The sequence below is a fragment of the Sturnus vulgaris genome, chromosome 2 (genome assembly GCF_052056855.1).
Source record: "Sturnus vulgaris isolate bStuVul1 chromosome 2, bStuVul1.hap1, whole genome shotgun sequence".
NCBI lineage: Eukaryota > Metazoa > Chordata > Aves > Passeriformes > Sturnidae > Sturnus > Sturnus vulgaris.
In genome coordinates this window covers 31,943,892-31,967,407 of record NC_142244.1, presented here as the reverse complement: position 1 = coordinate 31,967,407, position 23,516 = coordinate 31,943,892, and the positions used below count along the sequence as shown (strand labels likewise).

Below are 23,516 nucleotides of genomic sequence, written 5' to 3'. Positions count from 1 at the left end.
TGCCCGGAGGAGCCGCGCTCCCCTCGCAGCGCCCCTCCCGCTGCCGCCGCCCGGGCGCCTCCTCCGGGCGGGCGGGGGCCGCTGCGGCGGGGCCGGCCCCGGGGCCGGGGCGCGGGCGGCAGCGGCGGGGCCATGTCGGAGCACAGCACGCTGCTCCACCTGCTCGCCGGAGGGTGAGTGCCCGGGAGGCGGGCGGGGGCTGGATTCGTGCCGCGGGTCCGGCACAGCCGCCGCAGGGAGCCGGGGCAGAGCAGCCCCGCCGGCCCGGCCCCGCCGCCCTCGCCCGCACGGCCGCGGCTGTGCCCGGTCCGGATGGGCTCGGCGCTCTGGAGCAGCCCCGCAGCGGCGCGGGAAATGCCTGGCTCCGCGGCTTGGGAAGATGAACAGCCTCCCTGTGGGACGTGGAGTTTCGTCCAGCCGGGGCTTGCCGGGGGTACGGGGCAAGGGAAGCAGGGTGCGGAACGAGAGGCGCCACGAGGCCTCTTCAGCGGGGCAAATCGTGGGACATCCGTGTCGGGAGGGCGGCCAGCTCTCTCCATCAGCGCGTGGCTGAGATTCCTGTGTGACTTTTCTGGCTTTAAATAGTGCGGCTGATTCTGATGAGTCAGGTGTTTGGGTCCCAGCGGTGCCTCTCTGCATTAGAAGCGTGCCCTTGAGCAAGTGATTTGTACCCTTTCCTCTCTTCAAAGTCTCAAAACAATGAGCTTCGAGTTTATGGTGCCCTAAAGCAGAAGATAATGTGGTCTTCCGGACTCTGCTGAGTAACTGCAGAATAGGCAGCCACCTAATCCCTTTCCATATCCCACCAAACTGCTGGAGTCCGTGTCACGGTGAAGCCTGTGATACAGTATGTACAATAAGGCACATAATTTAATTGCTTTTAATTAGCAGATTTTCAGTTTTCTGCAGCTAATGCAATTCTTGTACTACGTCAATCTTTGCATATGTGTACTTGTCCTCACTGTACCCATTGTTATTTTGTATATGTTATTCTCTTTTATTAATTTATCCTTTGAACTATATAATCGTGGCATCTTAGATTTTCTTAATACATTTTTCTTTCTTGGCTTTCTTCTTAAACTTTTCTTTGTATTTTTCCACTATGGTTCCTGAAAAACTGAGAGTTTGGCTAGTGACGAGGATGTCACCAGTGAGAATTTTGTTAGTCTGTATCTCATCCTCATCCATTAAGCAATACTCCTGAATTACAGCTAATTAAAATCCTGGGGATAATAACGTGAATAAGAGATGAATGAGAAGTTCAGTTTATTCTGCATTATATTTAATAGTACTGGTTTATATAATGAAACAAAACAGGATCTCATCCATGAAGGAGCAGTTCTTCACTTTATATTCCAGTATAAGAACTGGGGACCAGCCAAAGAAACTTGTGAGAGGTTTGCTCAGAACTAATGTGAGAACATAATTTTTCCCACAGTGTGCAGTTAAACTATGGAACTCCTGGCCACAGGATAGTAGAGGGTAAAGGCTTCTTATGTGTCCGGGAAGGAAGCATTTAAAAAGTTAAATGAAAAAGAATGTGTTTAGGGTTACTGAAAGCAAGGCAACATTTCTGGCTGAGGAAATCCCTGAACTGAAAACTTTGGGAAACTGAGAGAGTGTTCTGGAGGTATTTCTCCTACTCTTCTGTAGGTGACCTTTATTTGTCTGTGTCCTAGGCAGAAACCTGGTTTAACTGCAGGTTTGTCTCATCCAGCATTGCTATTCTTAAATTAAAATCTTCAACCCATCTTAATTTTTGGCTAGCCTAAGTAAGAGCTAACATGAATTACCAGTAAACCTTGTCACCTCTGTGCCTGTGCTTATACGCTTTTTAGATAATTTTTAAAATGTTAACAGTGTCTTTTGTATTTCTCAACTAATTCTCTTTTTCTGTCACCTCAAACTTGTCGACAGAATTTAAAATATGAAAGCAAGATCTAGAGGCAAGTACCATTTTCTAGGGTAAAATTACCCGCCTTCTTCAATTAGCACTTTTTGCCATGACTTTGCTCTGAGAGTACATGTTGTACTCATTTTCAACTGCTGCTCTTCATCCTATTTTGCAGAAATTGCTTTAGTTCCTGCTTCTAGAGTAATGACACATAATTTTCCATTTCTCCTGAAACAGAAGAATTTTGCAGACCTATGTCTTTCATAGAGTGTAAGCAGCTGTATCATCATGTAATGCACAGTAATACATCACAGTTGAGATTTCTTCCAGTTTTGAACACCTGGTACACCTCATTTCCTTAGGTTTAATTAATGGGTGTTCTTTTTTCCTCTTTAGTCTTGCCATTGAGGCATAGTGGCTCACAGTGACCCTTCACCTCACACTCTCTTTCTGCCGATGAAACGGCTACTATGCAAAGGAGTAACAATTTCTTTAATTATTATTATTGCTTTTATAATACTTTTTCATTATCTGTATGTATCAGTAGCTTCAGGAATTTGACCTCAGGAAACTTTCATATATACTGGAAGCACGTGTTCAAACTCATATCCTGACCATTGCAAGTGGGGACTTCTTGAATAAATTAGATATTCAGAGAACATTACATGAACTTTTGTTTCCTTATGCAGTATTAGAGAGAATGATTATTAGTATACCAAGCAATTACTTCTCTCATTTTTTTCCTGATGTTTTGTGTGCTCAGCTTTTAGATAAGGAGTTGAAACTGCCCTATTTGTACCTTTTAGACCTTGATCTATCACCACTGTACTCAACCTTCTCCTGAACTGGAGACAGTACTTCTGGTGAAAGAAACAATAGGCACATAAGTCTGCAGCCTGTATAAGACAAATCAATAGACTCTGGTAAAGAACAGGACTGTTGGACCCCTAAGTGAATGTGGTCTGTACGGGAAGAATCAATGTGGCCTTTGTAGAAGGAAACCCTGCCTCATGCAACTCTGGATTGCTACGTAGGCTGTGTCGTGGTGTCTGTGCTCGATCGCCTGGTTCACCCAGAGAACCTGAGCCAGGGTGTTCACTGCTTTGCCATGTGTTGTCTTCTGAGCTGGAGCTAAATTCAGGAGTCACGCTGCCAGAGTCCTACCACTCATCATATACCTCCTGAGGGAAATTGCTGCTGATGGACTACTCTGCAAGTCATCACCACCACTGTCTACATCTGCCAAGGGCTTGACAAAGCAACATGAGTGTTATGGAATAGCATATGTAGTTGCTGGCATCATTAGCTCCATAATCTCCTAGCTGCCATATCTTCAACTCTTGGATGTGCAGTAGGCATCCAGGCCTCTCCTTTTTTTTTTTTCTTACCCCCTTCCTGTTGGCAATGATAATGAAGGAGCAAAGGCTGTGAGAATACTGTGTATGTTCACTGAGCTTTATAGACTTCTTCAAAATAATTCTTCAGAACTCTCGCTATTTGCTGTCCTGCACTGTCATACGTAATTCTGATGATACACCTGACTCTTCCCTGATATCTTGTAGTTCTTTGGTTGGCTTTTCTTTCTCTGGAGCAGAGTGAGCTTTTTATTAAGCCTCCATCTCTTGTGAACAAAGCAACTTTGGCTGTAGCCGATGTCCATTTGTCCTCTTGCATGGTTTGCATGCAGATTCATCTCACAGTGGTCTTTCAGGTACTGAGTATCTTCTAGAAGAGCAGAGTTATCAGTCGACGAACTTAGAGGGGCAGAAGCTAAAAACCAAATGTATCGGTTCTGACTTGTCCCTGGGTGGTGGGAAGGGATAAAGGGGATATGTGTCCTTTCAGCATTCCTGCAGTGTGACAAGACTCATTGATGGAGATGATTCATGAGTTCCAAAAATAGGTTCTGCCTGCTGAAGGTCAGGGTCCTCTTCCATTAAGGCTCTCCAGGCTTGGAGGGAGCCCGCTGTTGGCAGAAAATTCAGATCTTGCTTACAGGGCCTTGCAAATGTGGATCTGATGTAATTATGAATTAAAGATATGGGCAGGCTGAGAGGTGGGAGAGTTCTGTGCTGCCCCTGTGTGAGCCGGTGTGGCTGTGGCAAGGTATGGGTGCCTGGTGACCTCAGCAGAAGGCTTTGCAGTGAGAGTGGGCAGCAGAAATGTTAGCTCTGGGGGACTGCCGAGTCTCCATGGACTTGGGACTCTTTGTCTCAAATACTGAGTAAGGTTTCAGAGTGAGGCTGCCAGATGATGTCCCAGGCTGAGCTGTTACGTTAATCAGTGTCAGAACAGGAGGTCATGTGTGACATAGGCTGGGGTACCTAACCTCTTCTCCCAGAGGGGAGAAGTTGTGGACAAGCAGGGTCAGAATTATTGCCCTATTATGGCACAGAGGTCATTCTTAAATGTTCTGCTACGCCCTAGATGTGGTGGCACAGCTGGAGCCATCCTGACCTGTCCCCTGGAAGTGGTGAAGACACGTCTGCAGTCATCCCAGCTGGCACTGCGGCCTCTGTGCCTCCCAGAGGTACAGCTGCCAGGAGTGAGTGTGAGGCTGATGAATCCCACCCCACCATCTCCTGGAGTGCTCAAGTTGCTGAGGTGAGTAGGGCAGTGTGCCTGTTAGCACCAGGGAGGTGATGGTTTGGCCATCAGGTGAAGGGTGTGAGGGGAGAGAGAAAGAGAGTAGAGCTGAGGTTCATCTATATTATCATCCTATTATCAAGAATAGGATGCAATGACTAGTGAAAAGTGTCCCTGCCCATGGCAGGGTAGTTGGAACTAGATGATCTTTAAAGTCATTTCCAACCCAAGCAGTTCCATGATTCTATGACCAAAGGAGAGAGGAGATGTGATTGGAGAGAAAATGAGAGCAGGGCAGAAAAAGGATAACATGGGAGATGAGGAGAGGGTATTACAAGAAATACTGAAGAACCAAGAAGGAGGAGGAACAGGAGACTCCCCAGCTTAGTTATTCTGCTGATTTCTCTGTTCTTTTCCTTCCGTAGGGCCATCCTTGAGAAGGAAGGCAAACGGTCCCTGTTCCGAGGTCTGGGTCCAAATCTTGCTGGGGTTGCTCCTTCCCGGTGAGTACTGCTCCATGACAGTGCCTCACGTTGTACACTTTTTAAGAGACCTGTCTCATAACTGTTGCTTCACTTTCTGAAAGCAGTCTGAGCCTTGTGCCACAGGACCCCTTCACACAGACATCTTCTGGAGCTTCTGAGCATAGTGTTAAGATCATTGCTGTGGGCTAGGTATAAACGGTATCTGATGTCACATTAGACAAAACTGTGCTGGGAGTAAGAAAAGTTAGAATGAGACCACACAGTAGTGTCTCTGCTTCTCATAGGGGAGATGTAACCTCTTCTGTATTTTTTTCCAACTAGGGCTATATATTTTGCTGCCTATTCTACTACTAAGGAGAGGCTTAATACCGTCCTGGTACCGGAGTCCAAGAAAGTACACATATTAGCAGCAGCGTGTGGAGGTGAGCTTTCTCTGTCTAATCAAAACCAAGAGGTCCTTCTGTCTGGAAATGCCTATGTGTTTCATTCCTTCTCCATTGCTGCTCTGAAGTTTCTCCCTCTACTTGTGGAGAAGTGAGTTCCTTGGGTAACCAAAATGTTTTCTCACTCTTATTCTTCTTATGCTCATCTCTTGAAGTCTAGTCTTTACCCCTTCAGCTGCTATCATGAGCTCCATTCTGCTGTGAGAGGGAGAAGGCAGTATGTAATTAGACCACTCACAGAACCATTTCTCTTGATATATCCCAGTTCTCTAACAAAATCCTCCTCTCTTCCAAATTTGCGTTCTGTTTCCTGCCTCTTTGTAACACCTGGGCCTGTAGTAGGGTTTTGTTGGAGGCAGAGGAGCTAATTACCACTAGACAAAGGCTGGAACAGGGGAAGAGGAGAATCAAATAGTCTGCCCTAAGTATTTCTTCTCAAGGTCATTCTCAAATTGCAAATGCCTGCAGCTTGCCAAGCAGAGCTCGGAGAGCTGATAGATCAGCACCTCTTCACGAACTGTCAGCGTGATCCTGGCACTCACAGCTGTCTTCCTCTTCTGTTCCCCAGGCATTAGCTCAGCCACTCTCACCAACCCCATCTGGCTAGTGAAAACCAGGATGCAGCTGGAAGCTAGGTAAGGCAGGCCAGCAGTGCAGAGCCACTCCATGTCACATCAGGATTGGTTTGAGGGGTGGTGGGCAGAGAGAGGTCTGCGATTTTTCATTAGAACCTGGCAAGTCATAGGCTGGGCAAGAGGCTTATAGCGTATAGTGTTCACAGCAGCACTGTAGGTCGGGGTGCAGTATGCTGTCCTAACCCTTTCCCTTCTTTCCAGGGTGAAGGGGGAGATGGCCAGCAATGCTCTCCAGTGTGCCATGCGCGTGTACCACACCGAAGGCCTGCGTGGATTTTACCGTGGGATCACTGCCTCCTATGCTGGAGTGTCAGAGACCATCATACATTTTGTCATCTATGAAGCGCTGAAAAAGGAGCTGAGAAACAGCCAGCATTCCCATTCCCCAACACTCACACTTCCACCAAACAACAGTGATTTCTTCGTACTAATGGGCGCTGCTGCTGTCTCCAAAACATGTGCTACGTGCATTGCATATCCACACGGTGAGCGGCTCCACTCTCCTTGTTTCTGTTCCCCTTGAGGGGAGACGCCATGCCTGTAGGATCCATCTGCTAATATATGTCTTCTCTTCTTGTCTCTCCAGAGGTTGCTCGGACACGGTTGCGAGAGGAAGGGTCACGGTACCATTCCTTTATACAGACTCTGCAGCTCGTGGTCCGTGAAGAGGGACCCTTGGCTTTATACCGGGGGCTCCTGGCGCACCTGATCCGCCAGATCCCAAATGCAGCCATCATGATGGCTACTTACGAACTCATCGTACATTTGGCCTCTTCCACCTTGTAAGCTGTAGCACTTGGCTGAGGCTGCTCTGGAGGCACAGGGACATCATGGTCCTGAGACCTGGTCTTTTGCAGTGCTCTGAGAAGTGGTGCTTTTTGTCACAGATCAGATCTGGGTCAGGCATTCTCAGGACACAACGACTATTTTGTGCCAAGTTTTTTGCTCCGATGTGCACAGTGTAGCCTTTTTTTGTCCTTCTGGAGACTTGAATTATTCCAGTGCTTCAAGATGTCAGGGCACTGGTTTGGCAGTGGCTGTTGTACACTCCCTTGATGAAACAAAGGCATGGAACTTACTGGGAAGGAAACAAAGCAAAGAAGTGTGACAGTGTCTTAGCTCCAGCATGTTCACTTCTTTTGAACCCAATAGCAACAATACATGGGCACAGTTGGGCATGAAGACAGACTAAGCTGAAACATCCGAAAGAACTGCAGCAAGCAGAAATCTTGTGCTGCAACCTTTGCCCTCAGAGGGGCTTTTTTACTCTCTCCACCTACTGTACTGCCTTCCTTCCCCTGAGGAGGATTTCTCAACCTTAGCTGCCAACAAATTGCAGAATTTTCCTTTGGGTCCTTCACACGTTGCAGCCATTGCCCCGAGATGTGTCAGGCAGCTGACAGCCCCCTTTTTGTCTTGCAGGGTCTGAAAACCCAGACCAAGAAGATCCAGGGAAGAAGCACAACTTGCTCTGGAGCACTCTCCTAACAACTCATGCTACTGCTCAGAGCCATGCTGTGCTTGTATCTGTTGTGTTTCCATCCCCTCCATGCTCAGCAGAAAAATGCCTCCTTCCTCCAGAAGTGCTGGGGCTGTTCTACAGGCTGGAACCCCTGATATAAAAAATACTCCATCATACTGATAAAGAAAGCAGATCATGTGAGAAGAGGGATGAAGCTAAGGCGATTTGGCCTGTTTCTGTTGATATACTGTGTATGGAAAGAGCCTTATTTATTTTCTTTTCCTGTGTTCAAGAATTCAGGTTGCAGCATGCGTTACATTTGCCTGTGACAGGCTTGAGCGCCTTCTGTTCCTCTGTGGGTCTCTAGCACCGAGTCCTGGGGAAGGCTACATTGTGTTTACAGAGCATTTTGGCTCTCAAAAAGGCAGGGAGTAGGATCCTGAGTGATTTGCTTTTCTCGTTTCATCACATGCTAAAAAATGTAACCCTTCCCCAAGATAAGGTAGTAATTTCAGTAAACATGTTCTCTGGACAAGCTCCAGTTTCACATTGGAGGCTACACTATTTCTTTCCCTGGTTTTAGTGAAAAACTGCAGAAGTCCTGAATGTTTTATTTGAAATCCATTTATTTTAAAATCCACTTTGTTTCCTCAACTTTCTTACCTTCATTCATTTAGTATTAGGAGTATTGACAATTTTACAAAGCGACACAAAGCTGCAGTGGTTTGTTGGTTGTTTTTTTTTTGTTGTTTTTTTTGCATGAAACGAGAATAAACCTCAAATGACAACATTGAAAAAATATACAATATATATATATAATATCTGAGGAGGGGTTGTGAGAAACCCCACTCTGAGCCCTATGGCTGGCTCTGCCTTTCAGATTTCCATTCTTTCCAACACCTGTATCACAGTTTGAACCGTGCCACCGTCATGTGTAAGTGCCCTAACACATGTTTCTGGAGAGCCAGATGGGGGGGGCAATAATGTGGGGAATGTCCACAATGAGAATGGCAGAAGATGAAGGAACATGGGAGGCAGAAACGATCAATGAGGGAGGAGCACATGTGTACACGGTGGGGGAGGAAAGAAGTTGAAAGTAAGACATCTCCTCCTTCCTGCCATATGTTTTGGGGAGATCCACTCGCGAGTGTTTTAAAGCTCCTAGTAGCGGTGAGAGATGTCACTTTTGCCGATGATGTGCCGATCATTCATGACACTGCTGTCCGGGGAGTCGGGTGTCTCCGAGTCGGTGCTGTCATCATCATCCTCCATTCCCTCGCCAGCTCTGCCCTCCACACTCCCTGCTGCCCTCTCCTGACAGCTCTGGTAGGACTGGGGAGGTGAAATACAGGGTAAGGGGAAAGGTCTGACAACCCGACTGCCCGCCCAGCCCCGGCCACAGTGGCTGCTCCTCACCTCCATGGGGTTGACGATGATGGTGAGGGCTGAGTCGTCCCAGAACATGTCGCTCTCTTTGCCTCCAGTGCTGGTGTGCCCCGACTCAGCAGCCCCAGGGACCTCTTGCCCCACTCCCCGCCGGTGCAGGGAGTGGATGCGCAGGATGCCGAGGATCACCATGAGTGCCAGGAAGCCCACACACACCACGATGATGACAGTGGCAGCACTGGGGACCACTTAGAAGAAAGAAAGAGAGAAGTTGTGTCGGGAGTCTGTCATAGAAACATGCATTTCCAACCTGACATGCAGGAAGAGAGCTTGGATTTTTGGTCTATGCAGGAACATAGCCTGAATTGTCTGTGCCCCTGGGCACAGGCAGTTCCTGTGATGTCAGCCTGGCCTGCAGACTCTGCATATCTTTATCTGCAGAATTCACCAGAATATGTTGCACAGCATATATCTGTATCCTGCTCTTGGGAGGGAGAAATGCATGCTGGGGACAGCCTCTAAGGGCTGGAGGATGATTTTCAGAGAGTGTGATTTCTGTGCAAGCAGTAGAGAAAGCAAGAAGCCAAAAGATGCCTTTTTTGCACATGGAGCAGATGTGAACGCTATGATGGACTTCTAATTAGTGCTGTGGCAGAAGCCTGACTTCTCTGCAGGAGAAAACCTGAAATTCACCTAAGACCCTTAGCCCAACTCCCACACATTTGTTTTAGGCTGTAGACTGAGCCTTAATTCCCCAGATAACTACCTTCCCTGCAAAATCTGTCTAGGCCTTCCATGAATTTGTTTATGGTTCTGCTCATCAGGGACAAGTTTGCTGCTGCTGTCAGGCAGAGCTGGGAGGCAAAGGCTGGCAAATGCACAGGCTGCCCCTGCAGTGCCAGCTGCAGGACTGGACCAGCTTGGGATCAGCTACTGCAGGAAGCTGCAGCGAAAGCTAGCTCAAAGGTGTCTTGCTTTTTCCCTACGACAGGGAACCAAAATGTCTGTAACAAGTTCCAGAGCTTTCACAGCCCAGGAGAAATCGACTGGAGGGTGGTCATGCCTGAGGCACAGGGCTACCAGCACAAACAAACATCTAGTCTAGCTTTCAGGCTTCTCTCTCCTCTGTTTAGGGGGCAAGAATCCTCCTCTTGTCTGCGTGGTGCCATGTCCTGTGTTTTCCTGCCTTGCTGACCACCACCTACGCCCATTTCTTTCTCTAGAGCAGTAGCAGTCTTGACTCACTTTTCTCTCCTACTGTTGAAGCATCTTTCTGAAGTTACACAAGCCCACATAGCACCTTTGCAAGGTGCGTGAATGAAGTTAGCTTACAGTTATTCTTTTTAGACCCTCTGAGGTGGAGATTTCAGTGTGCTTCAACATCAAGAAAATAATATCCCACAAGAGGAGGATTGTGGCAGCATGCTTTAAAATACAATTTGACAAAGACTGCAGTCCACAACTGCAGCTAATGACGAGTGAAACAGGACAGTATAATGAGAACCTGATAATGGGTGCAGGGAACATGAGAGGAATCCTCCACTACAGGTTCTGCCAGGATATCAGAAAATCAGCATCCTGATCTAAAGGAATAAACCCAAAAGATAGCGTTACATACTTGGGTTGTTGTGGGTGCTTGCCAAACTGTGCCCAGACAGCTCTGCAGGTAAATGATGGCCTCGGTGCACAAACTGCTGGGAGCTCAGAATATGGTTAGGATGAGCACCTCGGTTCATGTTGTGGAGAACATTCACCTGCAGAAAGACCACAGTGAGGGGACTCAACTCTGTGTCCATGGCACATTCTATGCATTCCCATGCACCATGTCCTCCCCATGCATGCAGAAGAATCTCTGTGTGTGTGTATCAGTCTTGTACCTCGACAGTAAACTCATTGCTGGAGTAGCGTCCATTCATCTCAGTGCAGGACAGGTGAAACTTCCTTTCATAGAGGGCAGCACCATGGTTGATGTGGTAGGAGACCTGGCGTAGGATCTCCTCGTAAACTGCAATGCTCTCTACGCCTGAGACAAGAAGAGAGAGAGGGGTGGGGTGAGGAAGCTCCTGCTCTAAAGTCACCTGCCATCCTAACCCTGCAGCAACCAGAAGCTACAGAGGGATACAGAGCAATGCTGGGTTCGTTAATTTTGGGAAGGGCTCAGAGAGGGAGCTGGCTGCGAAGGACCTGATGAAATCTCTGCTTGCATTGCCAAAACAAATGGAAGGGAAATTGAGAGCATCAGCCCTGTTATGTTCTGGAGAGTACAAAAGCGTTGTACCAGTCCACAGGTTGTGGGATATGTTGTCCCTGTCATGTCATGCAAAATGCTACTGACACCTGAGAACACCAAACCCCAAGGAGTAAGTCAGGAGGAGTGATATAAACCTGGGTGAGAGCTGACACCATGTCCCAGTACTTTGTGCTGGAGGAAAAGTCACCTCCCCAAGGAAGTGGTCTGTGACTTCCAAAAAAGCCCAGAGTTCAAGAAATGGTTACATCTCAGTGTCACAAAGTACGCCAACACATCCTAACGTCAAATGCTTTTCCCAGTGATGCCTGACACTCGGTGACAACTAGATAGCTGTGACCACGGAGAGGACATACCCGTGATGGTCAGGTAGGCAGAGGTGTTAACGAGCTCCAGGCCCCGCTGCTGCAGCAGTGCCCCATCCAGGAGCAGGTACTCCCTCTCTGGGTCCAAGTCATCTCCTACCAAGGAGATCTCGCAGCCGTCCAGGTTGTGCACAATCTCATCTGACATCCGTGTGTCTGTCACTGAGATGCAGACAGAAAGAATATATGGCCAGAAAGCCAGACAGCCATCAGAGAAGGAAGGAGTTACTCAGAGGGGTACCTGCTTACCTAAGAGTGCTCACATCATGTGTAATTACTTCTCCTTCTCCACCTAGCACTGACCTTAAGTAAAATCACTGTCAGTCTAATTACTTGTTGCAGGGTGGTTCTAATGACATTATCTATGCACATAATAAAGTCACTTTATTTTGGAACAACATGCTATTATCAGTCTGGTTCATGATAACACATCTTGGCTGTAAGGACTTTGTTGACAATGACAGTGTGCAAATTAGGAGCAACACACACATTCTCAGGCCCTGCATGCTTTTGAAAGCTTTTCCCTGTCTCACACTGTTGGTTACCATGGTTGAGATCTTATCTTCTTTAAAATGGCAACCACATTCAATAACTAACTGCTTTCAGCAGGATTGAGAACAATCTGCTCTCAAGTCAAGGAACTCATCATTGTATGAGGAAAGGCAAAGCTTCTAAACAGAAAAGTAGGAGCAAAAAATCCCATTACGAGAACAGATAAGAAAGAAGCGAATGGACACATAGAGCATAGACTGCAGAGAAATAATCTGAGCATGATGGAAAGAAATTGAAGAACAGGATACTGTAGGGTGTGAGGAAACTGACTGGGGAATTCACAGGAATAAGTGAGGCAGGAAGAGAAGGAAGGGAACAAGAAGTAAGAAAAGAAAGCAGGAGAGAATGAAGTGGGATGAGACTAAGTAAGTGCAGGAGTAGAAAAAGTAACAGGCAGGACATCCATCCAGCACTGGATTCAATAAAGCGAAATGTAGGTAAAATGTAAAAGGGATTAGGAATGAGCAGCCTGGGAAAGAATTAGGAGAGAGTGAGGCAAAGGAACTGAGTGGATAGAAAAAGTACAGGGAGGAGCAGAAAGGGATAAGAACCGATTAGCCTACATATTGACAGACAATGTGCCTTGCTTCTAAATTTGTAAACTCTCACTTTTGGGTGTAATTATAGAGGCTCTACTTCCTCTGCAGGACCACAACTCTTGTAGGTCTTTCCAGTTTGTCTCTTACACCTTGCCCTGTACTCCACTCACCGGTACCGTGCCAGTTCTCCTCCTTCTTGGCCTCCACCTGGTGAGAAATAGAGCAGGTGATCTGGAGGTTGGGGAACAGGGGAATTCCTTCTGGAGCCTCGAAGTCTGACACGGGATGAGCAAAGTGGGCATTGCCACTCAGCAAGATCTGGGGGGCATCAGGCTGTAGCACCACAACATAGCCTTCCACATCAGGAATGGAGACACAGGACTCCTCACTGAAACACCTGAAGGAGAGCAGTAGAAAACAGCAATTGCCCCAAGCTTCCAACAACAACAACATTATAAAATACAGCCTCCTGCCCATTACTTCCAGGGAAGGGAATATCCTTTTTCCAGCAGTCTTCCTAAAGCTTCCCTACAGCCTGCTGCACAGGGCAGAGATGTGTGGTAGGAGTGACACCACTGGGATCTGGTGGCTTGGTCACATCGACAAATACAGAGAAAATTAAAACCAGTTCACATGCCTGGAACACTGTGAGTGGAGGCAGAAGTTCTGCATAGGCACTAGGAACCAGTACTACAGTATCCATTTGGATATTGGATAATTTATCATTTATTTTCAGGAAGATTTTTACTCATTTTGAGACCATCTTAAAATACAATTATTTTAAGATACAAAGTGAGGCAGTGTAACTTTAGTCAAAAAGACAGGCAACCCTCTTGCTGAACTGAGCCAGAGGTGCTGGTTTGCCCACTCACTTGACAGCAGTGGTGAGCCTGAGTGGCCGGACGCCAGGGGTAGCAAAACGCAGTGAATTCATGTAAGCCACGTGCTGGATTGCATGGTTGAAGGTTTCCACATCATCACCCTCCAAGGTAAGCAGGGACTGAGAGGGGTTCACATGAACCTAGAGGTGGAAGAAAATACTCATGGTTCCTTGGCAAATTACAGGAATCTAGGCTGAGAGACACACATCGGAGAAAGGTGGGGAGCTGTCTGAGGTGAGGGAGCAGGCAAAGTCTCAGGAAGCAAGGCTGGGGAGGAGAGTGGAGGAGACCCATGCAAGCTGGGCAGATGGGCATACCTTCATCCCTTTGCCCAGACTGTCGAAGTCACTGTAATCAAGCCCCTCACGGCAGGCATACAGGCATTCAATAACCTCCCGGCTCTCCAAGCTACCAGGGCGCACAGTGAAGCCAGCCAAGTAACCATGGAAGTAGTGGTGTATCGACAGAGGATCTCCTGAGGGAAACATGGGAGGTGGAGGGTGTGAGAGACATGGCGAGGAAGAGAGCAAAACCACAGAAGCAACAGTGTGTGAGGGCCACGCAGAGGTAAGGGAGGTAAAGGGATACAGAGGGAGGCCTGGGGGAATGGAAAAGCCCAGACAACAAGAGCAACAATGCAAGGGACATACAGATGTTAAGGGAGGTAGAGAGGGACAGAGGATTGCACAGGATATGGAAAAGCAAAGACAACAAGAAGACAGGATATGCTGAAGAAAGGAGATGAAAACTTTTGAAATTCCACATGGGAGAAAGTGAGAAATACAGACCAACAAAAAGACAAAGGCAGTGAACAGTGGGTAGCATAGAGAAGTTTCTGTCAAACAGCTGAATGCCAGATGGAAACAATTTCTTGTCCCCTTCTCTGCTTCCTGTGAGGGCTTGTAAAAGAAACTACACATTTCACAGATAATTAGGGATGAGGTGACATCTCCTGATGTCTCTAATGGCTATTGTGTTCTTCAGAGACCAGCTTTAATGATCAGGCATGAGTACTCTTTCCCCATACAAAAAGCATACTCCAACTCTCAAAGCAGGCTGCAGTCCTTCCATCAGCCTTTTCATGCTCCACAGGTACCAAGGTATCAAGGACCAATCTGCCAAATAAGGGGTTTCCTCCCAAGGCAGTGAGAGGTGGCAGGACAGGACTGGGGAAGCTGTATGAGGAAGGCACCATGCAAGAAGGGATAGTCATGCATAGTCAAGAGGAGGATAGACCCATCTTCTTTCTCTTCCCTACCTTGCACAGAATCAGTGGCGTTCTCGCTTCCTCTGGTTTTCTCCTTGTTTTTCTCCTCTGCAAAAGGAGAACATCCAGCTGAGCAGTAAGGCATTGGAAGATGGTAGTTACAGGGTCAGGCATGTATCTCTACAAGGGCCTGTACTGGCCAGTCCACAAGAACAGCTCTGTGCCAAGCAGTGCACCTCTCAGCCCTAGAGGCAGCACATCACAGATGACAGAGGGCAGAGCTCCTCTCATGAAGCAGATGGTGAGACTGTAGGATGACTGACTTAAGGCAGAAACTATAGTGCTTGCAGTTTCTCAATCCTTTCCCATTGTTACCTATTTTGGGAATTAGCCCTGTTCACAACAAGCTAGGTTCTCAACATCCCTTAGAGACTCAGATAACTCCAGGAGAGGGTCCCAAGCTGACCAATACTGATTGTCTGCAAAACACCAATCAAGAGAGCACAGAGCTGTGGGAAGATCTCTGACCTCAGAGAAGCAGCAGTACAGAAAAGATTTGATCTTGCTAGAAATTTCTGCTGGAGTGAAGGCAAGCAGTAGGCAAATTCTTTTAGCTCTGTCCAGTCTAGCAGGAGAACTGAAGGATCTGAGAAATGCCGCCTTGCATCTCCACAGAACAGGTTTTAATCTACTAGTGGCCTAACTTTGTTCATAACCTGATTTTTGTCTTTCAGCCCAATTACTGTACAGAAGGATTTACGGCTTTTTCATATAGACCCTCAACATAATCAGCTGTATAAATAGCAGTGCCTACTTTCTGGTGAAAGGCTTTGATAGAAAAGCCAGTGTTTTCTGAATGAGGTACAGAGTTTCAACTCTCCACTGCCTGAAAATTGGTTATCCATTGCATATTCTATGGTTTTTGTCCAGGAAGCTGCCAGGGACACTTTTCCCTGAGCTGTTATTACCTTGGTCCACGAGAAAGGAAGGAGCCACACTAGGTTTGGTGCCAAGGAGGCAAGACGGCTGCAGCGTGGTTTGCACCATTTAGTGTTGGGTGGTGTTTCTTTCACCTCTTCTGAGTGTCCCTCCACCCCCTTTTTTCCCAGCTGGGAAGAGCATGGTTTGGGGAGCGGGCACTCACCGGCCCAGCAGGCCCCGATCATGAGGGAAGGCTCCGGCCGTGGCGGGTGGATGAGGCCATTGTCGTGGATCAGGGCAGGGTCGTAGGAGACACCATCCACATACAGCGTGACTGTGGGGAACTCCAGGTTGAGGGCGTAATGGTGCCACTCGTCATCGCAGACCTGCGGCAGACAGCCAAGCACAGCTTCAGCAAAGGGCAAGAGGAGAAGGGACGTGGGGAAGATGCAAACCCTTCCTCACCTGCTCAAGCTTCCAGAGGAATTTCACAGGCCTTGCACTTTCCAGCAATGGCCAGTAGAGGAAAGAAATCCGGCAGCCATGCACAGCCAGAGAGTAGTGTGAGTAGCCATCCTCTGCAAGGACAAGCACAGCGAGTTACGTGTCACACTCCAAGCAGTCCCACTAGCCAGAACCCAGAAGCCCACGCCGCCATGCACGACTGGCACTCTGCACCATGTGCTCAAAGGAGTCACGAGTGCTCCGAGGCAAAGGGACACCCAAAGAAGCTGTGCTCCCAAGGAGGAAGCCCTGCCCAAGTCCTGCTTTGGAACATCAGGGATTTACCCCTGCACGGACAATCCCTCCTAAGGAGTTCAGAGGCAGTGGGCACAAGTGTCACCACCCCAGGAGAAGTCTCACCACTCCGCACTGTACTGCAGATCACCGTCTCCTCTTCCCGCCTGCCTTTGCTGGGCACCACGGCATGCTTCATCCACACGGACAGGGTGAAGTGGTCACTCAGCCCCTCGTGGCCATTCGGTCCATTCACCACAGGCACCTGGGCAGCCTGGCTGCCATTGAACCAGTAGATGAGGCTGCTGTCCTGGCTGTAGTGCACCGAGAGCCGCGCCGTCCAGTTTGCTGTGGGGCTAGGCACTGGCAGCAGGTCGATCTCTCCCGAGGCAGCACCTACCAAGAAGGGAGAGTCAGGAATGTTGGCATGGAAGAAAAAAGGAGCCTGAGAACTGGGGATCAGATGAAGTGGGCACTGGAAGCCTCACTATAATATCTCAGTGAACAGGAGATGAGGAGTTCCTTAAAGGCCTTCTCCTGTCTGGAGAAGAATGGTGACTTTTTGGTCAGTGCTGAGGGAAGTCCCACAGACTCTGCATACCGGGACAAAGCACAGAAATCTCTGGCTTCCCAGCAAGGAAAGCACAGGTAGTCCCTTATAAAACTAGCAAGTTGTGGAAGTGTTCAGTGCCAGGTTGGATGAGACTCTGAGCAATCTGGCCTAGTGCAAGGTGTCCCTGTCTCTGGCAGGGAAGCTGGACCTAGAGAATGTTTAAGGTTCCTTCCAGTCCAAACCATTCCACAATTCTGAGATATGGGCAGGAACACCCATTGCCCCTCAATGCAACGCACAAGCTCGGTGTCCTCCCACCCCAATGACCACAGCAAACACGAGGAATGTGTCCCCCGGCACCTCTGCTGTGTGGGGCTCAGCTACTGCAGTGAGCCACTCCAGAGGGAGGGCAGGGTGCAGTGCCACAGCCACCCTTAGCCCAGGAAAGAACCAATTCACCACAGAGTTTGCGCAGTGACTTCTCAGAGTAGTTATCCCGGTCACAGCCCTTGGCCACATGGTTTGTCTGCAGCTCCACCGTGGCCTGGATGTTCCACAGTGGTTCATCACAGGTCTCCAAGTGAATGGTTGGGAACAGCGCAAGGCTGCCTGCACCGGGGGTGTACTCAATCCTCTTGTTCCAGCCTAATGGAAAGGAGTGAAAGAGAGGGATTAGGAACTGCCAAGGACACAGGGCCAGAACACCTGGCATACACACAAGTGGCATCTATGGATTAGTCCAAATTTTTGGCCTTTTCCACATTGGAAACACAGCTTTACGCAGCTGGCATCAATGTGTGGAAAGATTTCCTAGAAGCACAGAGTCCAAGGTCCCAGCTTCTACAGCTAATACTAGTGTGTCATCACTCTGTGGTTGGCCAGCCTCTCCTATCAGGCAGAGCAGGTATTTAGCTGCATTCCCCTTAATTCTAATTGACTAAGGTGAACCTGGAGGAACATGCCACCACTGGAAAAGCCAAATATCTTCCAGAAGAGCTGTCCCAAAAACAATCTTTGCTCAATAGTCTATGAGCCTTATCAAACATATGGCAGTTCACAGTAATCCAAGGAATGATTTTCCAATGTTAGAATTTACCTTTCAGTGGCTTTGCAACAGACTTAGACATCTGCTGCATCCCCTGATGGAGATGAGCTGGTGCCAGAACCAAGCCCTATATATGGGCACACAAATTTGTATGTGTATATACAAACATTTATGATGAGCAGGACTCAGTACTAGCTGAGCAAAACCAAAGAGAGGAGATAAATGTGTTTGGAGGTCTCATACCCTGCCAGCTGGGCTTGCAGGTGGGTTTCACCTGGATTTCCACTTCAGCATCATCAGAAGCCCTCTTCTTTCCACAGTCATAGGCTGTCACTCTGAATTTGTAGACACGATCCGCACTGTACTGCAGCTTCTCCGTGTTCTCAATGTTCCCTGGTTTGCAAAACGAAGGGATCAAGGTAGAGGACAAGCAGTCTACTCAAAGATGTCCTTCTAAAAATCACTCGTATCTTTGATCATTGGCAAAAACAACCAAAAAAGAGTTGAGTCACTCTGCCCAGTGTCACTTTGTAACAGGTTATAACATCCCACAAAATGGATGTTGCTGCTCTCACCAGGATAGATCAGCAGTGCTGGAAAATTTATATAGCACAGCTCTCCCTTCAAATGGGGCTGGCAGAGAAGGAGCAGAGCAGGAAGACAGGAGTGATGTGCACGTGGTGGGTGAGGATTCTTACCGTCATTGTCAATGAGGAAGGGGATATTGGGGGTCAGGATCTCATAGTAGCAGATCTGGCTGTACTGTGGTGAGCAGTCCCCGTCGATGGCCTCCACACGCAAGATGCGGTCATACAGCTTTCCCTCCGTCACCGCCATGCGATACAGCTTCTCCACAAAGACTGGAGCAAACTCATTCACATCGTTTACTCGAACGTGCACTGTGGCCCTGATGCAGAGAGACATCCATAAGAGCTGATGGGCTGATTAGGAGCCACGCACCACCTAAATTTCAGAGTAAGTCATTCTTTTAAAGGGCACCACTCTGATTTCCAGCTGTCAAAAGCAAGGACAAGGAAAGACACCTTGATTTCAGTGCAGCAATGTTGTCACACAGGTGCTTGGACAATGGTTTCCAACCACCCGGAAAGAGCAAAAGTAGTAATAAGGAAATCTGGACCTCCTACCTATGTGCAGCAATGTAAAACACCACTTTTAGAAACTGCTGTCAAACAACCCACATTTCTCTATCCACTCATGTGACAGTCAATGAACATTTCTCTTTGGGTCTTCTTAGCATGTTGAGTCACAATATCACGGCTAGAGAAAAATACCTCTGGCTAAAGGAAGTGCTTCCACGGCAACCTTCCTTTGCATTTTTGTCACAGATCACATTTTGTAGCATGCAGCAATGTCTGCTTGAACTTACTTGTGTGATTTTTTGGTATTTGCTCCATCAGGTCCCTCTCCACAGTCATAGGCCTGGATGGTAAATGTGTGCTCCTTATGCGCTTCACAGTCCACTGGTTCCTTGGCCCGGATGAGCCCCTCTCCTGTAGCTTTGTCCAGGATCACAGCTTCAAAAGGTACCCCTGACCCATGGATCCTGAAGCCACAGATTTCACCTGGTACACACGAAAACGGAGAGGAAGAGGAGAAAGAAAAGGACTGAGTAGAGCACATTACACCCTTTGCTTTCCTTTCCCATATTTTCTTCTTTTCTAACTTACACGTCTATTCTCCCCCATTATCGTCGTTCATTTCAAGCAGTTTTTGGTTCCCTAGGAGTTCCTCCTGCTATCCCTTACAGCCATTAATGGTGCAGATTGCCCTCTACTGGAGAATACTCCCACGGCAAAGAGCCCTGACCAGCATCACGAAAGATTGAAGGTTACAAGGCTCAAGCTACATTTATTAGTGCTACGCAGCCACAGTCCTGGGGGAGCATCTTATTTCTCCTCCGCATCCCTCAGGGAAGCAAAACAGGCCATATACTGCAGATAGCCAGAGCATGAAGATCCATGATGTCTCATCCACCCACACATGCAGGATGCGCTGAGTACCGCAGGGAACTGCAGATAGGGTCACCTAAACCCTAAAATTTAGCTCACAGGGACCATATTTACTCTCCCAAAGCTGAGGAAGAATGCGTGAGGAAACTCCAGGCATGGCCTAAACAAGCACTAGGAATACAACCACTGGAAGTCTCGCCTGTTGTTCCGAGAATTTGTGCTCACTGTGAGGGGATGTAGCACTGCCAAGGAAGCATGCCCTACCAGCTTTCTCCAGGGCTCACAGACACAGTGCTGTGCATGTGATCTTTGGAAATAGCAGAACTGCGTCAAAAAGTAGCTGGCTCCACCCTCAGTTCCCCTCCCTAAGGAAACAGCTCACAGCATCCTAAATCAAGCTGTGCCCAAATTGCCTCCAGACTTCACTAGGGACCTCCTCCGGAACAAGGTTTGGAGGTGATTGTTTCCTGAAGAGAGGTAGGATCCAGCCCAGGGATGAATGTCACGGTGTCCCTGCCTCTCCGTAAGCCTGTCCCTGCCTTCCACCCTAGCCAGAGCTGTTCCCCACCTACCTGCATAGCGCAGTGGGGCATCTTTGTCCAACGCAAACAGCGGCGGGTTGAGCAGGACGGTGTTGTCATTCTCCATGACGATGCCCTGATACTCGGCTTCAATCCATGGTTTGTGCTTGTTTGCTGAGGCAGATTTGGGGTAAGGGATCAAGGACAGGGATGCATTAGCCACCAACTGCAGATTCAGTAGGAAAAGAGAAGAATTTCACCCCCTGGCAAGTAAAAACCACCCCTCACCACCTTCAAAGATGTCTAAAATAGGCTGGGAGAAAAAAGTTATCTTTATTTAGTTCTACTCATGGGAGATCTCTTCAGAAACAATGTGTTCCTTCTTGTGTCCTCATTACTATCTTATTAGAAATACATAGAGAGACATCTGGGTGCCCAGAAAAGCTGGAGCAGTTTAAAAAAAAGTGAACTCAAGAGGCAGAAGTAGCCTCAGCCTGGAGAAAAATTCCAAATACTAAACCCTTTAGCTCAAGGGAGTCATAATGAAAGGATCCAACCTACATCTTCCCTTGGGGTATCCCCAGGGGACAATGCAGCCTTATCACTTCTGCCTTGCACACTCTAGACTAAGGCCCAGGACGTACACAGATATGCCCAGGTACACTTTCACTCAGCCATCCTATGCACATAACAACCTATTGTGAGAGTCTCTTGCCCTTTCCTTCCCCACTCCATGTCGAGCACCATATTCCTTTGGCCCCTCCTTGCTAATCCCTTTGGCTGGAGCCCAGCCAGGCTTGGCATGGAGGCAGCAGCCAGCAGGAGGCTCTGAAAAATGTCACAGGCCCAGAAATAGCAAATTAATCTTTATCACACAGGCTTCGGGGCAGGGAAAGGGAGAAATAAAGGGGTGGGGGGGAGGGAATAGGAGGGGATAGGAAGGGAGAGAGAAAAAAAATCATTACAAATTACAAACCCCTCCCCCATGTCCATTCCCTGCCAAATGGGCCTCAGAGATTATATTACATGGCCTAGTTACAACCCCCATTCCCAGTTAATCCCCCACTCTCCCACCCCCTGGAGACCAAGATTTATTACAACCCAGCAATACTTTGAGCACAGCATGGTTCAGAGCTGGTGGGGAGTAGGATACAAGCCATTCCCCTCAAGGGCACTACTTCCAATATGTTGAATCCATCCTCTGCAGCACAGTGTCCTCTGAAAGGCCATACTGGCATGGCCTCATGTGTTGACTCAAAAGGGGCAGCATCCTGTGCAACCAAGCACTTGTGCATTTCGGGGCTGGGGGTGCTGCCAGGGGTGGCTGGGGGGCCAGCAGGCAGGGTGACAGGCCAGCAAAGGGATGTCCCAGCAGGGCAGAGCAGGCAGATCCAGCCTAGCGTGGCAGCGAAGAGCGTGGGTTGGCACTTCCCCACCACCGTATTGATTGAGATTATAAAGCATTGCGTAGGAAATCCAGAGAAACATCCATCCTGCTCAGTATGCAGGTGGAATCCTCCCTGTGTGCAAGTGCCCGCGTCTCCCCCTGCCCCTCCATTGTCCTCACCGGATTCCATTCTGTTCCGGCTCTATCCATGCGCCACACCACCGAGGTGGGGATCCAGAGCTATAAATGCCAAATGTGCCCTGTTGCTGGGGTAACAAGCTGATGGTACAGAGATAAATCCTTTGCTGCATCCACCTGCAACTTGGGAATCACCAATCTGATTTCTCGGGAAATGAGTTGTTGGAGAATAGAAAAACATTTCAGGAATATTTTTAGGATACAGACTCCTACTAGGATACAGACTCCTACCAGCTTCAAGAAAGCTCCCGTCAATCTAATATAATTTGCCAAAGGTGGGTAGATGTTTCCGAGTGCAAATTCACAAAGGAGAGGGAGAATCCAGAGCATGGGGCGCCTTTCCTTGCCACTGAGCCCCACGGAAGCAGAGCAGAACAAATAAATGCCCCTGCCAATGTCAGGGTACACACAGCTCTGCGGTGCACCCGCCCCGTAGCCCTGACTCTTCCCAGGCATGGAAAGCACCTTAAGGTGTCACATTCCCCGATGAGCCCAGAATCCCTCAAATGTTTAGATTCTCCCACCCTGTCAGATTACCAACACACTGGCTCCCCTCAGATGAATCTCTCACGTTTGTCTCTACAGCCACAGATCTAGAAACCTACATCTTTCTCCATCACTCTGTGTGCTCAAAGAACATCTGCATTCAGAACGTTATAGCTGTAGTGCTGGGGTGGTTTGAGGTTCTTTCATCTTTAGCACATAAAACACATAAAATCAACCTGCATCGTTAACACATAACTATACATAAACAGTTCCTATTGACAGATTGTAGATGGATGAACTAGAACTGGAAGATGGAGGTAGGCAATGTGTTTTATGAACTGCAGGGGTCTGTGGAGAAACAATATATTCTCTCTCAGCATGCTAGGGAAGGGATGGGAATCTAAATCCACCCAGTGATAACTAAACAAAAGCAACACAAGTGGGTGGAAAAGGGGAAAACGCGAGGGGAGCGCTAAGAGACGAAAAGAATGGAGAAAAAAACGGTCGGTGAGAGGATGACAGATGGACAAAGTAGAGAATGGGGATGGGATGGCATGAGGGCGCCCGAAGGGGCGAAGAGAGCCAGGGCCGCCGGGGACCGCGGAGATGCCACGACAAAAACGTGCCAGGCGAAGGCGGCAGGCAGCGCGGAGCCGCACCGCCACCGCGGGGGCGGACAGACGAGCCGTGGCCAACGTGTCCCACCAGAGCCCCTCCGTGGGGGCTGCCGGCGGGTCCCAGCGGAGCGCCCGCCGCCGCCCGGGACCGTGCCCGCGGCGCTCCGCCGCTCACCTTTGTTAGAGGCGCTGCCGGGAAGCGCGGCGCAGAGGCAGAGCAGAGGGAGGAGGACGGCGGCGCGGGGCCGAGGGTCGCCCATGGTGGCGGCAGCGGCGGCGGCGGGTCCCGGCAGGACCCACGCCCTCGCTCCCGCGGCGGCGGCGCGCAGGGACGGCGGCACCTCCGGCAGCCGCTCCGCTCCGCGCCCCGCCCGGCCCCGCCCCGCACTGCAGCATG

The 23,516-nt window shown here is 48.8% G+C and overlaps 2 protein-coding genes across 4 annotated transcripts; one reads left to right on the top strand and one right to left on the bottom strand.

Moving 5' to 3' along the window:
- Positions 1–100: 100 nt before the first annotated feature.
- LOC106857849 (solute carrier family 25 member 33-like) lies at positions 101–8,304 on the top strand. The gene is made up of 7 exons (XM_088159096.1): positions 101–173; positions 4,322–4,498; positions 4,906–4,983; positions 5,287–5,387; positions 5,977–6,043; positions 6,245–6,528; positions 6,630–8,304. The coding sequence occupies exons 1-7, from the start codon at positions 133–135 to the stop codon at positions 6,827–6,829; spliced, it is 948 nt and encodes a 315-aa protein (XP_088015222.1). The 5' UTR covers positions 101–132; the 3' UTR covers positions 6,830–8,304.
- Positions 8,114–23,447, bottom strand: CLSTN3 (calsyntenin 3). Of its 3 annotated transcripts, none has more exons than XM_088159095.1 (18): positions 23,295–23,447; positions 20,483–20,605; positions 19,328–19,523; positions 18,639–18,847; positions 18,184–18,333; positions 17,355–17,540; positions 16,469–16,738; positions 16,070–16,182; positions 15,828–15,990; positions 14,735–14,791; positions 13,794–13,951; positions 13,468–13,616; positions 12,766–12,992; positions 11,496–11,666; positions 10,769–10,914; positions 10,510–10,645; positions 8,922–9,139; positions 8,114–8,837 (listed from the first exon to the last, which is right to left on the bottom strand). In XM_088159095.1, exons 1-18 carry the CDS (start codon positions 23,377–23,379, stop codon positions 8,667–8,669), a joined length of 2,928 nt encoding a protein of 975 aa, XP_088015221.1. In that variant the 5' UTR covers positions 23,380–23,447; the 3' UTR covers positions 8,114–8,666. The 3 variants fall into 3 exon arrangements, with proteins under 3 accessions (XP_088015221.1, XP_088015219.1, XP_088015220.1); XM_088159093.1 differs by lacking the exon at positions 23,295–23,447 and adding an exon at positions 21,999–22,043 and having other exon boundaries at positions 20,483–20,657; XM_088159094.1 differs by lacking the exon at positions 23,295–23,447 and adding an exon at positions 21,999–22,023.
- Between the last annotated feature and the right edge of the window lie 69 nt (positions 23,448–23,516).

What these genes read in the sequence shown, in the direction of transcription:
- LOC106857849 (XM_088159096.1), top strand. Translation starts at nt 133, where the DNA reads ATGTCGGAGCACAGCACGCTGCTCCACCTGCTCGCCGGAGG. An exon ending in GGAGTGCTCAAGTTGCTGAG is followed by an intron (nt 4,499 to 4,905) that starts GTGAGTAGGGCA and finishes TTCCTTCCGTAG; the next exon opens with GGCCATCCTTGAGAAGGAAG. An exon ending in ATTAGCAGCAGCGTGTGGAG is followed by an intron (nt 5,388 to 5,976) that starts GTGAGCTTTCTC and finishes TCTGTTCCCCAG; the next exon opens with GCATTAGCTCAGCCACTCTC.
- CLSTN3 (XM_088159095.1), bottom strand. Translation starts at nt 23,379, where the DNA reads ATGGGCGACCCTCGGCCCCGCGCCGCCGTCCTCCTCCCTCTGCTCTGC. An exon ending in CTTCCTCATTGACAATGACG is followed by an intron (nt 18,334 to 18,638) that starts GTAAGAATCCTC and finishes TTTGCAAACCAG; the next exon opens with GGAACATTGAGAACACGGAG. An exon ending in GTCACTGCGCAAACTCTGTG is followed by an intron (nt 16,739 to 17,354) that starts GTGAATTGGTTC and finishes CCTTCTTGGTAG; the next exon opens with GTGCTGCCTCGGGAGAGATC.